The sequence below is a fragment of the Rhinoraja longicauda genome, chromosome 1, assembly GCF_053455715.1.
Source record: "Rhinoraja longicauda isolate Sanriku21f chromosome 1, sRhiLon1.1, whole genome shotgun sequence".
NCBI classification, from domain to species: Eukaryota; Metazoa; Chordata; class Chondrichthyes; order Rajiformes; family Arhynchobatidae; genus Rhinoraja; species Rhinoraja longicauda.
The window spans coordinates 51,024,881-51,041,688 of record NC_135953.1 but is presented as its reverse complement, the minus strand read 5'-3'; the positions used below and the strand labels follow the sequence as shown (position 1 = coordinate 51,041,688).

At 39.9% G+C, this 16,808-nt stretch overlaps 1 protein-coding gene across 6 annotated transcripts in view; it reads left to right on the top strand.

Annotated features, from left to right (window-relative positions):
• The window catches only part of pde4d (phosphodiesterase 4D, cAMP-specific), an 805,358-nt gene that overhangs the window by 661,339 nt on the left and 127,211 nt on the right, over window positions 1-16,808 (top strand). For 5 of the 6 annotated variants that reach the window (XM_078397174.1, XM_078397165.1, XM_078397202.1 and 2 more), the window contains 2 exons: window positions 11,492-11,528; window positions 13,137-13,213. In XM_078397174.1, the coding sequence (XP_078253300.1) occupies window positions 11,492-11,528; window positions 13,137-13,213 (114 nt within the window). Of the gene's footprint in view, window positions 1-11,491; window positions 11,529-13,136; window positions 13,214-14,928; window positions 15,181-16,808 lie in introns of those variants that run through there. The other variant, XM_078397222.1, reaches the window with a different exon arrangement.

Genomic DNA, 16,808 nt, shown 5'->3' with positions numbered 1-16,808 from the left:
GTCTAAGAATAAAGGGGCCATTTAAAACTATGGTGAGAAGAAACTTTTTTACCCAGAATGTTGTAAATTTGTGTAATTCTCTGCCACAGAAGGCAGTGGAGGCCAATTCACTGGATGAATTTAAAAGAGAGTTAGATAGAGCTCTAGGGGCTAGTGGAATCAAGGGATATGGGGAGAAGGCAGGCACAGGTTACTGATTGTGGATGATCAGCCATTATCACAATGAATGGCGGTGCTGGTTTGAAGGGCCAAACGGCCTCCCCCTGCACCTATTTTCTATGTTTCTATCTCGGAGAAAACCCACGTGATCATGGGGAGAATGTACAAACTCTGTACAGGCACAACCCGTAGTCGGGATCAAAACCGGGTCTCCGGAGCTGCAAGCACTGTAAGGCAGCAAATCTACCGTTGCATCACTGTGCCACCCCTTTTGTGACTAAGTAATGGGAGTGCCTTATTATTACCTTCAGTGCTTTCATGGAGCAGTTTTATCATTAAGATTTCTGCTGTAATTTATTGAGACACAGACATAACTTTTAATCATCTGAGTATTGAGAAGATAATGAACACCTGCACATGCCAGTGAAAGCCCTCAATAAGCAAATGCCATTTACATTTTGTTTCTGGCATGACATTACAATGGATGGGAAATCTTACTGAGCTCCGTACTCAGAGGGCAAAAATAAATTTTAGATTTAGATTTAGAGATACAGCGCAGAAACAGGCCCTTCGGCCCACCGGGTCCGCGCCGCCCAGCGATCCCCGCACACTACACTATCCTACACCCACTGGGGACAATTTTTTAAAAACATTTGCCCAGCCAATTAACCTACATACCTGTACGTCTTTCGAGTGTGGGAGGAAACCGAAGATCTCGGAGAAAACCCACGCAGATCACGGGGAGAACGCACAATCTCCGTACAGACGGCGCCCGTAGTCAGAATCGAACCTGAGTCTCCGGGGCTGCATTCACTGTAAGGCAGCAACTCTACCGCTGCGCCACCGTGCTGCCCATTCCCCTGCTGATTTCATTTAACCTCCTTAATTATTGATGCAAGTCAGCGGACACCTGCATGGGGAAATGGCCAGGCTCGCCTGACTAACACTGCTCTAATGCTACAAATACATTTATTTAATGCACTAATTTTCATGGTGACTTTACAGTGATTTTGCAGTGTTGTCTTGCAAGGTTTTCTACAGCAATTTTAAAGTTGGTTTGAGAAACAAATCCTCTTGGTAATTCTTCAAAATGAAGGTCTGGGCAATGAAACACTAAACATTTGTTTATTTATTGTGATTGCTTAAGAATTTGTTCAAGGTGTAAGAAAAATTATATTGTCCATAGTATTGTTGCATGAAAGTGTTCACCCTCGGCTATGTGAAGGAGCTAATGGAACAACAATGGAAATTTGCTGTTTTGTTATCCCTCGTCTGAAGATCTTGACGCTGAGGATTGAGTTCAAGTGATTGCATTAAATCAGGTACTCAAAGTCTCAAATTCATTTGCATTCACAATTTCAAGAAAAATATTCAATAAGCTAAAACAACATGACAAATGATTAAATCATTTTGTGTGATTATAAATTACGAAGTTATAGTTGATTACTGTTCAATACCTAAATGCATTCATATCAGGTTATTCTAGGACAAAGTAACATGGGAATGTCATTCAATACTTCTTTCCTGAGAAAATCTATAGTCTGACATTCAAAAATTTTCAGAAAGATTGAACGATGTTTCCTGAATTATGGAGATTTTTTTTTTTTTTTAAGTAACCTATTATCCAAAGTAGCACAATGCAAAATATGCTATTCAGAACAATAGTTCATATCAAGTAATTTAGTAAAGAAAAACAATTAAACTAAACGTTTACTGAAGGGAGATGGATATCAGACAAACTTCATGCACCGTGCAATCAATATTTGGAACTTTTGACCTTTTTTTAAACAAAAAGAATGTTCACTTTGACATCATCTTTCAAGAAAATACTGAAACGCCAAACACAGTGTCCCATTGTAATGAGAGAACCTTTCATTAACTTATACGCTTGGGATCCAGAAAGATGAGCATAATCTTTATGCTGGAGATTTATTTTTGATGACTCTGTCCGTTTGATAGGATTAATCGTCGTCAGAGGCCCGGTTTGATTTCAAGGAGATCAGAACCAGTGCTTTCATTGATGATAGGAAAGTAAGTGAATGTAGTTGTTCCTTGGCATCAATACTAATGACTAAAAAAACCAATAACTGTTTTGTTTATCTAATTGGTTCATTTGAGTTTTTTTGTCTAACTTCAGAGGAAGCTATTACCTTAATTATGTGAAGAAGCTAATGCAACAGCAGTAGAAATTCACTCACTCTTACCCCTGGGTCCAAAGACAAGTTTTAGGCCAGCTCCACCCTTCCCCTCTGTCTGCCCAATCATCTCCATTCTCCATGCAATGTCACCAATAAATGCTAAACAGGAAAGAGTTAGTCATATTGCTACAGTAACCCCTTATTATGAGGAACCTCTTTATAACAGACTTTGTTTGTAGTGGACGGAACTACCGACCTTCACCGCCAGGCCAGGCTGCCGATGCCACCCCTAGCCCGCACCAGCTCCCCAGTCACTTCCAGGCTGACCTGCCAACGCCACCACTAGCCCGCTCTGCCTACCAGGCCACTTCCAGGCAAGACCCACCGACCACTGCTAGGCTGGGCTGCCGACGAGACCCCTAGCTGGCACTGCCTCCCCAGCCGCTTCCAGGCTGGTCCTACTGCCACCATCACCAGCTCACACAGCTTCCTCCCCCACTTTCAGGCACTCCGGCTTCCTGCAGAATGCGGCCATTGACAGCGCTGATCCACGCCCCTCCCCCGGCTGTGAGCAGGCTGGGGTCGTCAACTCACCTGGACTCCAGATCAGGTTCCAGACCAAGAGTCCGAAGAATTGTCTCGACCTGACACGTCACCTATCCATGTTCTCCAGAGATGCTACCTGGACTGCTGAAGTACTTCAGCACTTTGTGTCCTTTTGTTTATTAACCAGCATCTGTAGTTCTTTGTTTCTGCTACTTATACAACTCTATTATTCGGTAATCCCTTGCATGGTTATAGCGGACAGTCGGTAATATCGGACATCTACTCCCCCCCCCCCCCCTCCCAATCGCCCATTATAACAAGAGTTTAAAGTATTATGAATTTCTAACAGGAATTCTTTTTTGCAATAGTTATGCGAATCCCAGCAAATATAACCCTTCTGATTCTCTTTTGAATTCTATAAATATTTAAATGTTGTGATATCAGGCTGCTTCATTTTACAGGTCCTTGTGTAGGTATTCTATAAAATGATATTGCATCCAATTTTATCGACTACTTTTTATTTTGTATTTTGCTCCAGACTTCCCCAAGTCCATACCCATGGGACATGCAATCACAGCAGGTGTCATTTCAGTGTCAGCTCCCAAACTTGAGCTACCTATTCTTATCTTACTTCCTGAGCTGCCTACTTATATAAAGTATAAAATATCTTTTGTAATCACTGTCTTATTTGCCACTTGAGATGAAGCATGCAAGTGACTGTAGCCATTTTGAATGCAGTGACCCTGTCAGCTGCATAAATAATTCAGTACAGTAGAATCTCTTGACAGTTTTTGCCCTCAAGCCATTGAGAAAGCACTTTGTGTCCCACTAACGTGGCCACAATTGGTAAATTGCAATATGGGTTGGAGGACTGAGCAGAGAGCCACTTTGCATTATGAGATTGCTGTCTGTTGGTACCTGTTACTCCATTCTCTTATTGCACAAGCAAAATAAAATAGAACTGAAATGTTTTGACTTATGAGGTCAAAATCAGTAGCCATTTTCCATGTTACATCTGTACACAGAAATATATTTTGACATAATGCATATAACAATGTTGTACATTTGATATGGGTGACATATTTTCATATACTCTTTCCACTGGGATAAACCTATTCAAATAAAATGAATGTCATAATAATGCATCTTAGATTTCTAAGTGTAAATGTGTACTGCCAGAATTGGTAATCGTTAATCTGTACGTAAGTGTGATATTTAGTTACTAAAACAATGTTCTAATTGCAAAAAGCTTGTGACTAACTCTAACTTTCTGAATCCTTAATCTAAATAATCTCTTCAGTATCCATCCAAATACATTGTATATAAAAAGATGTATAAATAAGAATGATTGCAAACAAAACAGTCCTACTGAAAGGTTGAGATAACCTTAAAGCCATACTTGGAGTGACCACATCATCTGAACTTTTAACAGAAATTATTTTCCTTATAATTTCTCTAATCCATTATTTTTGTATTGTGTGATATATATAAAATACATTGCTGTGTTGTACAATTTAAATATCCTTTTGGTGTTGTCTTTTATTCTCGCAGAAGGTGCCATGTATGCTATGATTATCCTCGCGTGAATTTTCTTTGAAAGATTTAAACCTGTGATGTAGTCACTGCAAGATTGCAGGAACTGAATGTATCATATGGTATTGGGAGATAACTGTTCAATATATTATATGTATATAATGTTTACCAACAAATAAGTTGTCCCCTGCTTTTCAAGTGAAAACAACCACAAACCTGAGGAGAATTTCATGGAGAGATCAATTTTCAAAACATGCTTGCATTGCCTTTAGTTTGTAATGCCACATGTGTCATTTCTGGACCAAATTTTAAAAATAAATCTGACATTGCTTTTAATAAAGGCAGAATTGTTCTCTGATTGTATAAAAAGTATAATATTATTTCATAATTAAAAGTAAAAGTGGAGCCGAGATTAGTAGATTTAACTAGAAATAAAAGGGAAATTCAATGTGGATTTTTGAAAGCCTCACTTATTTTACCCAAACCTGAAGCGATGTGCAGGAATAATGCTTGTACATGCTTGTAATAAATGCGTTTACATCCACCTCTACTCACTGGAGTTGAGAGGTTGAGAGGGGACCTCATTGAAACTTACAGAATAATGAAAGGCACAGATAGAGTGGATATGGAGAGGATGTTTCCACTGACAGAAGAGTCTAGGACCAGAGGTCATAGCCTCAGAATTAAAGGGCTCTCTTTTAAAAAGGAGGTGAGGAGGAACTTCTTTAGTCAGAGGGTAGTTAATCTGTGGAACTCATTGCCACAGAGGGCTGTGGAGGCCAAGTCAGTGGATATTTTAAAGGTAGAGATAGACAAATTATTGATTAGAACGGGTGTCACTGGTTATGGGGAGAAGGCAGGAAAATGGGATTAGGAGGCAGAGATCAGCTATGATTGAATGGCGGAGTAAACTCGATGGGCCGAATGGCCTAATTCTACTCCAATAATTTGTGAACTAGTGATTGTGGTATTGCTTCCTGTATTTATAAGTCCTTTTAACAATTAATTTGGGCCACACTTGTTGCAAATTGTACCTACATATTATACAAAGTTATAAAGGAAATTGTTACCTCTGTTCTCTCCTTTATCATAGAAAGGTGAAAGGAAGACAATAAAATCAAAGATGAGTACTTGAGGCTTTTGATATTCAAGGGGACTTTAAACAATGTGTAGGTACACATTCAGATAAGTCTTTCCCTGGAGGATTAATTAATTAATGCATTAATATTTTCCTATCTGAAGTGGCAAACTCCAAGTCTGATCTTACGTTATCAGAAAGGGCATTCTGGAAATATTAGCTAATAATTAGTGTATTACTAAGAAAAGCTACATTTAACTATGTTCAAAGAACAAATGTTACAACATTAACTTCATTAGAACTGGATTGCATTAACGATGTAATTCTAATCCTTCATCTAAAACCCAATCCGTGTTTCAAGGGAATATGTTTAGAAAATCAACCGTAAAGTTACATGCAAAAAGTTACTGCAGCTTGTAAAATTTAATGACCATTGGCTAATCAAGTGCAACTTGATTTGCTGATTTAAATGATTTAAAAAAAACATTTTTAGTATGTTTAGTGTGTTGGCTGCCCATCCTTAGTTCTTCCAGAGATTTGCACATCTCTTAGTTCCTTCCACTGAAGTTCATTAATAATTCACATGGATCTTCAACAGCTTAGTTTTTAGCTTTAGTTTGTAGAAATACAGCCTTCGTCTCACCGGGTCCACTCTGACCATTCACATTAGACCGATGTTATCCCACTTTTGCATCCACTCCCTCCGTGCTAGGGCCCAATTAACCTACAAACCCACCTGTCTTTGAGATGTGGGATGAAACCCACGGCCAAGGGAAGTATGTGCAAACTCCATGCAAACAGCACCTGAGGTCGGGATCAAACCCACCCCTTTGGCGCTGTGAGGCAGCAGTTGTGCCACTAAGCCTCACTAGTGGTCGTTTATGAGCTGAACTCCAAATTGTAATTCAAACGATGCATTGAGTTCAAAACCACTGCTTTCTACGCTGTGGTGATGTGAACCACTGGACCAGATCATGCTATCCTGCCTGTCCTTGCTGGCACTGAACTGGCTGGGTGTGGAAGTATATCCCCATTTCCCTCTGGAGATCCCCTGAATACATTTTGGGTGTGCAGGGCGACCAGGGCCTGCTCCTGAATTGCTGTTGCCAACCTTTGGCAGCCAGATAGTCTGCAATGGGGCATTGATGCCTGTGGTCATCATAGATTTTAATACTTTTATGTCAGTAATTTGAAAAAAATAAAAGAACTACTAAATATTTAAAGTAAAATAGAAAGTAAATTAAAACTCATAAAAGCTTAGAAGGATAAAAGACCAGAGGGATCTAGGAGTACGGGTACATAGTTCTCCAAAAATGGTATCACAAATATCCAAGTGGTTTAGGTGGCTTCTGGTACTTTGGCCTTCATCAGTCAGTATAGAATTTGGGGTGTTATGTTATAGCTGTGCAGGACAGTTGTGAGGCAGCATTTAGAATATAGTTTCAGTTTTGGTTACCCTGCTGCAGGAGTGATATCATTAAGGTGGAAAGAGTGCAGAGAAGACTTACAAGGATGTTGCCAGGGCTTGAGGGCTGGAGCTAAAGAGAAAGGTTGGGCAGTCTAGGTCTTTATTCCTTGGAGTGCAAGAGGTTGAGGAGTGATCTTATAGAAGTATATAAAATCATGAGAGGAATAGATGGTTTGAATGCACAGGGTCTTTTACCCAGGGTACCAGAAGACATATCATATCATATCATATCATATACAGCCGGAAACAGGCCTTTTCGGCCCACCAAGTCCGTGCCGCCCAGCGATGCCCGCACATTAACACTATCCTACACCCACTAGGGACAATTTTTTTTTTTACATTTACCCAGCCAATTAACCTACATACCTGTACGTCTTTGGAGTGTGGGAGGAAACCGAAGATCTCGGAGAAAACCCACGCAGGTCACGGGGAGAACGTACAAACTCCTTACAGTACAGCACCCGTAGTCAGGATCGAACCTGAGTCTCCGGCGCTGCATTCGCTGTAAAGCAGCAACTCTACCGCTGCGCTACCGTGCCGCCCTAAACATAGGTTTAAGGTGAGACAGGCAAGATTTAATAGGAACCCGAGGGGCATTTTTTAAACTCTAAGGTTGGTGGGTATAATGGAACGAGCTGCCAGACGAGTTTGTTGAAGTGGGTACTGTAACAGCATTTGAAAGACACTTGGAGAGGCACATGGACATGAAGGGTTAGAGTGATCTGGGCCAAACACTGGAAAATGGGACTAACTTAGATGTCACAACTCAGTCGACATGAATGAGTTGGGCTGGGGGATGTTTCGGTGCTGTATGACTCTATGACACATGAATAAAAATATTAAACTAAAGCAAAATAACATTTACTCCATTGTCTCTCTTGAAATTAATGAGGTCTAGGATCCTTTGCTAAGTCTAACCACCGTAATGCTGGGAATCTTATCTGGTATACATACACTCCATGTCCAATCACAAAGTAAACCAACAGATTTTGCCTTGTGAAATGAAGATGTCCAGCTTTGAACAACAGTAAGCAACTGCTTTTGATTTTCTTTTCTATTGACATTCGATGGGAAAGTCTACAATTTTTGAAAGAAAAAAATGGAGCAAGAAAAGGTTGTGCTGTCCTTTCCAAACTTCTTCGTATTCAATAATTTCTCAGGCGATCTTTTGCTTGAATTGTACTTTGCCTACGCATTGCCCTTGATTTCCCCCAACAAGGTACAGATAAACTGTTCTCTAAGCACAAATTGTAGAAGTAAAAATTGCATATTTAATTTTTTTTAAATACATTAACAGTTTTTGGTCATGGATTGTGGAAATTACTTGCAACTCTGACACCTTGTCCATCCCTATTTGCTTCTGACCCGAAGAGGCAATTGAGGCAGTTAAATTGGTCTGGAATTGCATTTAAGCCAAGCAGAGCAAAGATGAAACATTAAATTCCTGAAAGATATTTGTGATCTTGATTTTTTTTTCCGCAGCAATCTTCCTTCCTTACCCTTTGCCAACCACAGTTCATCCACTTTTTTGTCTCATTGCAGCTCCTTTACATGTCCAAGAATTTATGGGCCATGCACTTTCTTTGCGCAACCAGCATTGGTTCCAAGTGAAAAGAAACAGTCCAAAATCGTTTTGTGATTAATACAAACTATTTTAATATTTATGCAGTTACTATAGTAATTTCATGACAAATCTCCAGAGGTAGCATTCCCTTTTTAGGGAGTTTTCAGGAGATCTGCATTTGTACATTTGATCCCTCTCATAACTCTAGTGTGGTCGGCTATATTTTCTGCTGCAAATCTTTGACTTGCAGTATACACAGTGCAGAATGGAACATAAACTTCAACAATATTGTTTTTGCTGGGTTGTGTTTTTGTTCAAGGTGCACTTTGGATGCATTGTTTGCCAGATTACAGATAATATTTCAGTTATTTATATTTTCAATGAAAACTATAGTTCACTTAGTTAAGTACTCAACTTGGATTGGGACCATATTTGAAACAATAATACTTTTTGCAAAAAAGTGCACTAATAACTGATATTCAATCAGTTTGCATTTGAAAGGGCACAACTTTAGCCATATTTGTGAGTATGGGATTTCTTTAAATACTGTATACGAGTATGGTTTGCTGGGTTGCCAGCATTGAAATTATTGAAGCCACAATAGCTATCACTCAAAATTACGATGCCTCTTTTGGCTCTGGCTATGTTTAGAATAATTTTTTGGGATCACATTCTTATTCACCAGAGTCATCACACATATCAATTTCCAGAGTAAGGCAGAAATATGCCTCAATAGTATCTGTGACAGGGCAAAGATGTCATGTGCAATGTGTCAGTTGGAGGCTGGTCGTCGTAGAACTTTAAGATAATGCAGTTCCAACATTCAACTCCTTACCTTTTCTGGGCATGTCTAAAATTATCTGGCTGCATGGAATGGCTTTTTTTGGCAGGCCTTTTGAAGATAATGAAGGTGTTAAAACATAAAGTGCAGTAATTCAGTTGGGATTTGATGCTAATGAAGGACACATTACTGTTGGTGAAAGCTGATATACACACAGATGATTTATGTGCAGTTAATTGTAATAATGGGTACTTTAAAACAGTGCTTACTTTTATTCTGCACAGGAGGCTATTGCTACACGCTGTTAGCAGAATGTGAAACTGAGGTGGCCCCAGCTTGAGTCTATCTTATGAGGATATAAGTGAGTCTTTGTGGTGTCGAACTGAAAATCAAGAATGTCCCTTGATAGATTTAGGTGTCATGAATGCGATATTAAGTTGAAGAGCCATCTGGAAGAAAAACATTTAAAAAGAACATCTGTAATACAGACATTTTACAGCAGAGTCTTAAGCCATTTGTCCTAAATTGTCTGCACTGGTCTATGCTCTGTACAGATGTGCCAACATAATTAGAATAAAACTTGAAAGGAAGATAAGAACTCCATACTCCCAAATTTCCATTATGGTTTATTGATTCAACCTAGTAATGTCACATTATTCACTGCTCCAAAAAAAATCATCAAAGGCTTAAAGAACTGGGTTTTTTAAACCAGCAGCAATTGTTTGTCATTTCTTAATTATTTGAAGATTCTCCATGATTTGTCTTGGAAGAAATCGTTACTTCTTGAAGTTGCAACCCAGGAGATTGTTCACCAGCCATGGATATTTAATACTAAAGATAAGGGCAAATTTGTTTCCATGGCATCCACAACTCTGCAGCAAAAATATTGAATTAAATATCACAAAACTAGAAGTGAGGAATTACAACAAAAAAAAAATTATTAATGGTATAATTTTAGGCATATCTTTCTTATCCATTTTTAAAGTTGTAAGCAAATTAGTTTCATTGATTTGATTAAGAGTTAAGAGAAGAAAACACCCGTCCACAAAAATAGAAGACAGTGTGTTATGTTGCGATTTTCTTTGCGGTGTAGACATTTTAAGCCCCAACAATCCGGCAGGTTCAGGGTTTTTGTGCCAGTCTGGCATATTTTGTGGACTTTTGGATGTTATTTCTTATTAATATCTCAATATATTTTTCATTAACATTTTCTTGATATTGCATTAAAAAAAAAATTCCAATTAACCTAATAAAATATTAAGGGAGTACAAGAAATGGGGATAGACACAAAATGCTGGAGTAACTCAATGGGGCAGGCAGCATCTCTGGAGAGAAGGAATGGGTGATGTTTCAGGTCGAGAAGGAATGGCCCTGACCATTAAAAAGGGGCGGGCACAGTAACTGGGGCCATACTGAGATTAAAGAAAATGCAGAAATCGGAACTCCAGAGATTAAGGGGAAGTGAGCGAACCAAGGGCCTGGCAGATTAAAGGGGAAGTGTGGGAACCGGTGACCTGGTGGATTAAAGGGGAAGTGTGGGAACCGGCGATCTGGTGGATTAAAGGGGAAGTGTGGGAACCCAAGGACCTGTCGGGTTAAAGGGCCAGAGAGGGAAACGGGCCCCAGTTAGTTGAGAGGGAGCACAGGAAGTGGGCCTTAGTGAGTTTCAGAAGAGCATGGCAACCATCACCACATATCAATCCATCAGGGTTTCCAAATTGTCGGATAATGTATTATTACAGTTTTTCTATACTGCTCCACAGTTTTCAAAGTGGATGGTTCTTAGAATCACCTTGTGTGACTAAGACAAATTTAAAGCTGTTAATTTTCTGGAGATTGAGTCTTTTTATTGGAGTTCTCAAAAAAGCAGTTGAACATCTATTGAGGCTAATAAAAGAGCAATGTTAATGGCGGTAGGTATTATGGGGTGCATTGTCATCTCAGATATCCGTGCATCTCTGTAAACTTGCTGTGGTTAATATCCAGAAAGAACACTTGTCCGCTAGGACTCCTCAGGCAAACTCATCCAGAACTTGTGACACTGTTGCTCAGGTGCACTGCATTCATTTATAACTCGTTCAACATTGTTTCATGAAGAAAATAAAATGTTCAAAATGAATCATTGTTCTGTGAAAATATCTTTAATTCACATTCATTTTATTCAACAGCTATAATCCATTTTGATAACATAAAATATAACCATTAATTTATTCATATTTTGCAGTCATGGAGATGACCTAATAGTGACTCCCTTTGCACAGGTATGTTACATCATCATTCATGCAGGTTCAACTTACTGAGCTGATTCTCTTTACAAGGCTGTCTTTTCGACAAATATAACTTTTTAGTAAGTGTTAATCGTTGCAGATAATATCTTTCATATGCATTTCCTATTAAAGGGTGATAATATTTTTCATTTGAGCTTCACTTTATCTTGTGAGAACATTTCCAACATGTCAGATAATTATTTGTGGAATTAACTAATCAAATTCTTGCATTCGTATCAGCTTTTGTAAGTTAAGTTATATATTTATTATATCGTTTACGTTTGTGTTGATTGTAAACTGCAAAGTAGGCAAAGGTAATTGAATATTTGAATACAATTTTAGAAGTGGCTTCAGGTGCTAAAGTGAGACTAATATGAGGAAATTGCAACAGAACATCAAGTTAAATCCATTAGTAAGGAATGCACAATTAATTGCACAATGATCTATTTCAATCCACTTTCTAGAAGCCACCAGATGGCACTGTGTATCTTACTTGAATTTAAAGTGTTAGAGAAAGGCAAATAAATTACAATCATGTAATAGGATAAAGACCTGCTTTTTATCAACCTTTTGACTGATTAACACAGCGTCCGTCTGAATGCGATCAGAGCTTTGAGTTAAATTGGATAAATTAACCATTGAATTTCAAAGGAAAGTTTAGTTTATATTGTCACATGTACTGAGGTAGAATGAAAAGCTTTATGTTGTGTGCTATCCAGTCAAAAGAAAATCTATACATGATTATAATAAAGCTGTTCACAGTGTAGAGATAAAACTTACAATATTTAGTTCAAGATAAAGTCCAATTAAAAATAGTTCAAAGGTCTCCAATGAGGTAGATGGGAGATCAGGACTGCACTCTAGCTGATGAGAGGACCGTACAGTTGCCTGATAACAGCTGGGAAGAAACTGTCCCTGAATCTGGAGGTATGCGTTTTCAAGCTTCTGTATCTGTGGATAGGAGAGGGACGAATCTGGTCCTTGATTATGCAGGTGGCCTTGCCAAGGTAGCGTGAAGTGTAGATGGAGTCCATGAAAGAGAGGTTGATTTGTGTGATGGTCTGGGATACATCCACATCTCTCTGCAATTTCTTGCAGTCTTGGATGGAGCTATTCCCAAACCATGCTGTGATGTATCCCAATAAAATGCTTTCTAAAGCACATCCGTAGAAATTTGTGTGGGTTGTTGGGAACATGCTGAACTTCCTAAGCCTTCTAAGGAAGAAGAGGTGTTAGTGTGCTTTGGACATCAATGTGGCTAGTCCAGGACAAATTGTTGGTGATATTTATACCCAACAACTTGAACCTTCTGACTATCTCTACTTCGGCGCCGTCAATGTATATTAGGATGTGTGAACTGGCTATATTATTAGGTTTAACAAGCTACATTATTGCTTTTTTTTTTCTCATATCATGCTTTTCCACCACATCTGTTAAGCCTAGAAAGTATGCTTCATATTCTTAATTTGTGGTCCTGTGTAAATGCTGAAATTAATTAGTAGAACAGAGGCCCTCAGCAGGTCACAATATGTAAAGTTATATTTTAAGATGTTTAAAGACTCTGCTTCCTTCTTACCAACAATCATATCTTTTTCTCATCAGGTGCTAGCGAGCCTGCGCACTGTAAGAAACAACTTTGCTACACTAACCAACCTGCAAGATCGAGCATCCAGTAGCAAGTAAGCCCTTTGTTTCACTAGGTGGCAGTGGTATAGCATAAGTTAATGCTAGCTTTAAATCCTGATGCCTTGACATTTTACTTGCAGAAAAAAGTTATTTCATCCATGGAATTTCTGTTATTGTTTATATTTTTATGGTATATGAACATTACGTGCCAGGAAACATATTGTTGAAGATACTGGATCATTATCCAAAGAATTGGGTGATTTGTTCAGAGATTTCAAATCCAAATATTGCTGTTCAGGAGTATAATTAAAGTAATGTAATTACAAAAGACACAAAGTGCTGGAGTAACTCAGCAGGTCAAGCAACATCTTTGGAGAACATGGATAGGAGACGTTTTAGGTCGGGACTTTTCTTCAGATTGATGAACTGTTTACAGTCTGAAGAATGGACCGACCCAAAACGTCACCTATCTATGTTCTCCCAAGATTCTGCCTGGCCCGCTGTTACTCCAATACTTTATTTCTTTTTTTGTAAACCAGCATGCGCACTTCTTTGTAACTCCATAATGTGAATTAAAATGGATTAAAAGTATAACATAATTTATGATGACAATAAATCTCTGGATTATCATTAAAAAAACCTACATAGATGCTAGTTACATCATTCCAGTTTTGAAAAGACCTGTTTATTCTGATACTCAGTCTTCCACACAATAAAGAATCATTAATCCACGCTGACGCACTTTACCTAGTACATGACCTTTTATTTTGTGAATCAGACTTTTGTTTGGCACCTTGACTAATGCCTTCTGAAAAAGGCAAGCAGATAGTTACTTTAAAAGTGAAATATTTTCAATGGTGAAAATCCGAGCCCTCAGATTTCCTTCACATTTCTCCCTAGTAACAAAAAGCTTTTCACTGTACTGACAATAATAATAAACTAAACTAAGCTTCTCACCTTATAACCTGTGTCCTCTATTTCTAGACTCTCCTGCCCTGCGAAAATGACTCTGACTATCCTGTCTATGTTCCTCATGATATTATAAACCTCCAAGGTCACCCTCAGCTTCAGACCATTAAAAATTGTGAGATGTATAGATAGGGTAGATAGTCAAAGTTTTTCCCTAGGGTAGAAATGTTAAATGGTAGAGGCACAGCTTTAAGGTGAGAGGTGGATAGTTTAAAGGAGTTGTGTGTGGTTGTAAGAGATAGGTGCCAGGAGGGCATTGCCAGGGGTGGTGGTGAAAGCAGACATTAAAGTGGGGTTGGGGTGGGGAGAAAGAAAGCTAAAAGAGTGAAGGGGCAAGACGAAACATGACAGGTCATGAATGAGTAATCCTGGACCTAAGAGGGGGGGGGGAGGGGGTTTGGGAATGGGTTGGGTGGGGAGTGTTCAATTAGTGAAAGATAAATTACAACATTATTAGGCAGAAGCTGGGGATTGGGCACAGCTGTTATTGTGTAAGTCAACATGTGACGTGGGCGTTGTTTAAAGGTCAGCTGATTCGAATTAAATACAAGAATTCCAGTCAGGAAGAAAGACAAGGTTCAGCAAACTTGGATGACGAAAGATGTTGTAAATTTAGTCAAAAAGAAAAAAGAAGCATAAAGCTAAGAAGCACCAGCTAAAACATTATGACCACCTGCCTAATATGCTGTTGGTCTTCCGTGTGCCGCCAAAACAGCGCCGACCTGCCGAGGCATGGACTCTACAAGACCCTGAAGGTGTCCTGTGGTATCTGGCACCAAAACATTAGCAGCAGATCCTTCAAGTCCTGTTGCGAGGTGGAGCCGCCGTGGATAGGACTTGCCGATCCAGCACTTCCCACAGATGCTCAATCGGATTAAGATCTGGAGAATGGAGGCCAGGGCAACACCTTGAACATTTCATCATGTTCCTCAAACCATTCCCGAACAATGTGTGCAGTGTGGCAGGGCGCATTATCCTGCTGAAAGAGGCCACTGCCATCAGGGAATAACATTGCCATGAAGGGGTGTACCTGGTCTGCAACAATATTTAGGTAGGTGACACGTGTCAAATTGATGTCCACATGAATGGCCGGGCCCAGGGTTTCCCAGCAGAACATTGCCCAGAGCATCACACTCCCTCCACTGGCTTGTTGGCTTCCCACAGTGCATCCGGGTGCCATCACTGCCCTCGCGTATCGATGAGCCTTGGGCGCCCAACACCCTGTCGCCGGTTTGTGGTTTGTCCCACCTCGGACCACTGTCGGTAGGTACTCACTACTGCTGACCGAGAGCACACCTCACAAGCCTTGCCGTTTCAGAGATGTTCTGACCCTGTCGTCTGGCCATAACAATTTGGCCCTTGTCAAAGTCGCTCAGGTCTTTACTCCTGCCCATTTCTCCTGCATCCAACACATCAACTTCAATAACTGACTGCTCACTTGCTGCCTAATATATCCCACCCCTTGACAGGTGCCATTGTAACAAGGTTACCAATGTTATTCACTTCACCTGTCAGTGGTCATAATGATTTGGCTGATCGGTGTGTGTAATGTTTAGGAAGCTGAAATGAGGCCATAAGACATAGGAGCAGAATTAGGCCATTCAGCCCATCTAGTCTATCCTGCTATTCAATTATGGCTGATTAATTTTTCCCTCACAACCCCATTCTTCTGCCTTCTTCCCATAATCTTTGACACCATTCCTAATCAAGAACCTATCAATCTCTGCCTTAAAAATACCCAATGTCTTGGCCACCACACCTATCTGGCAATGAATTCCACAGATTCACCACCCTCTGACTAAGGAAATTCCTCTTGGTCTCCATTCTGTAGCCTCTGGTTCTTGTCTCTCCCATTACTGGAAACATCCTTTCCACGTTCACTCTACCTTGGCCTTTCATTATCCGATAGGTTTCAATGAGATTCCCCCTCATGCTCCTAAGCTCCAACAAGTGCAGGCCCAAAGCCATTAAATGCTCCTCAGACATTAACCCAATCATCCCCAGGATCATTCTTGTAAAGCTCTTCGGGACCCTTTCCAAACCCAGCACATCCTTCCTCAGAAATGGGGCCCAAAACTGCTCAGAATATTCTGAATGTGAGCGTTCAGCACCATATATAGCCACAGCATTACATCCTTGCTTTTATATTGTAGTACCCTTGAAATGAATGCTAGACTGGGCCCTAATGAATATATTGAATGCAGGGAAGAATTTAAACAGGGAATCAGGTGGGCCAAAGGAGGGCATGAAATGTTATTAATGATTAGGATTAAGAAAAATCCCAATTTTATGCATACATTAAAAATTAGAGAGTAGTTTGAGAGAAGGGTTGGGCCATGTGGGGAAAAAGGAGGGAATTTATGCCTGTATCTAGATAAAGTGGGCAAGGTACTAGAAGAAGCAGGCGGCACTGTGGCACAGTGGTAGAGTTGCAGTACTTACAGCGCCAGAAACCTGGGTTCAATCCTGACTACAGGTGCTGTCTGTATGGAGTTTGTACATTTTCTCCATGGCCGCATGGGTTTTCTCCGAGATCTTCGGTTTCCTCCCATACTGCAAAGACGTGCAGGTTTCTAGGTTAATTGGCTTGATATAAATGTAAATTGTCCCAGGTTTGTGTAGGATAGTGTTAATGCGTGGGGATCGCTGGTTAGTGCAGACTCAGTGGGTCGAAGGGGT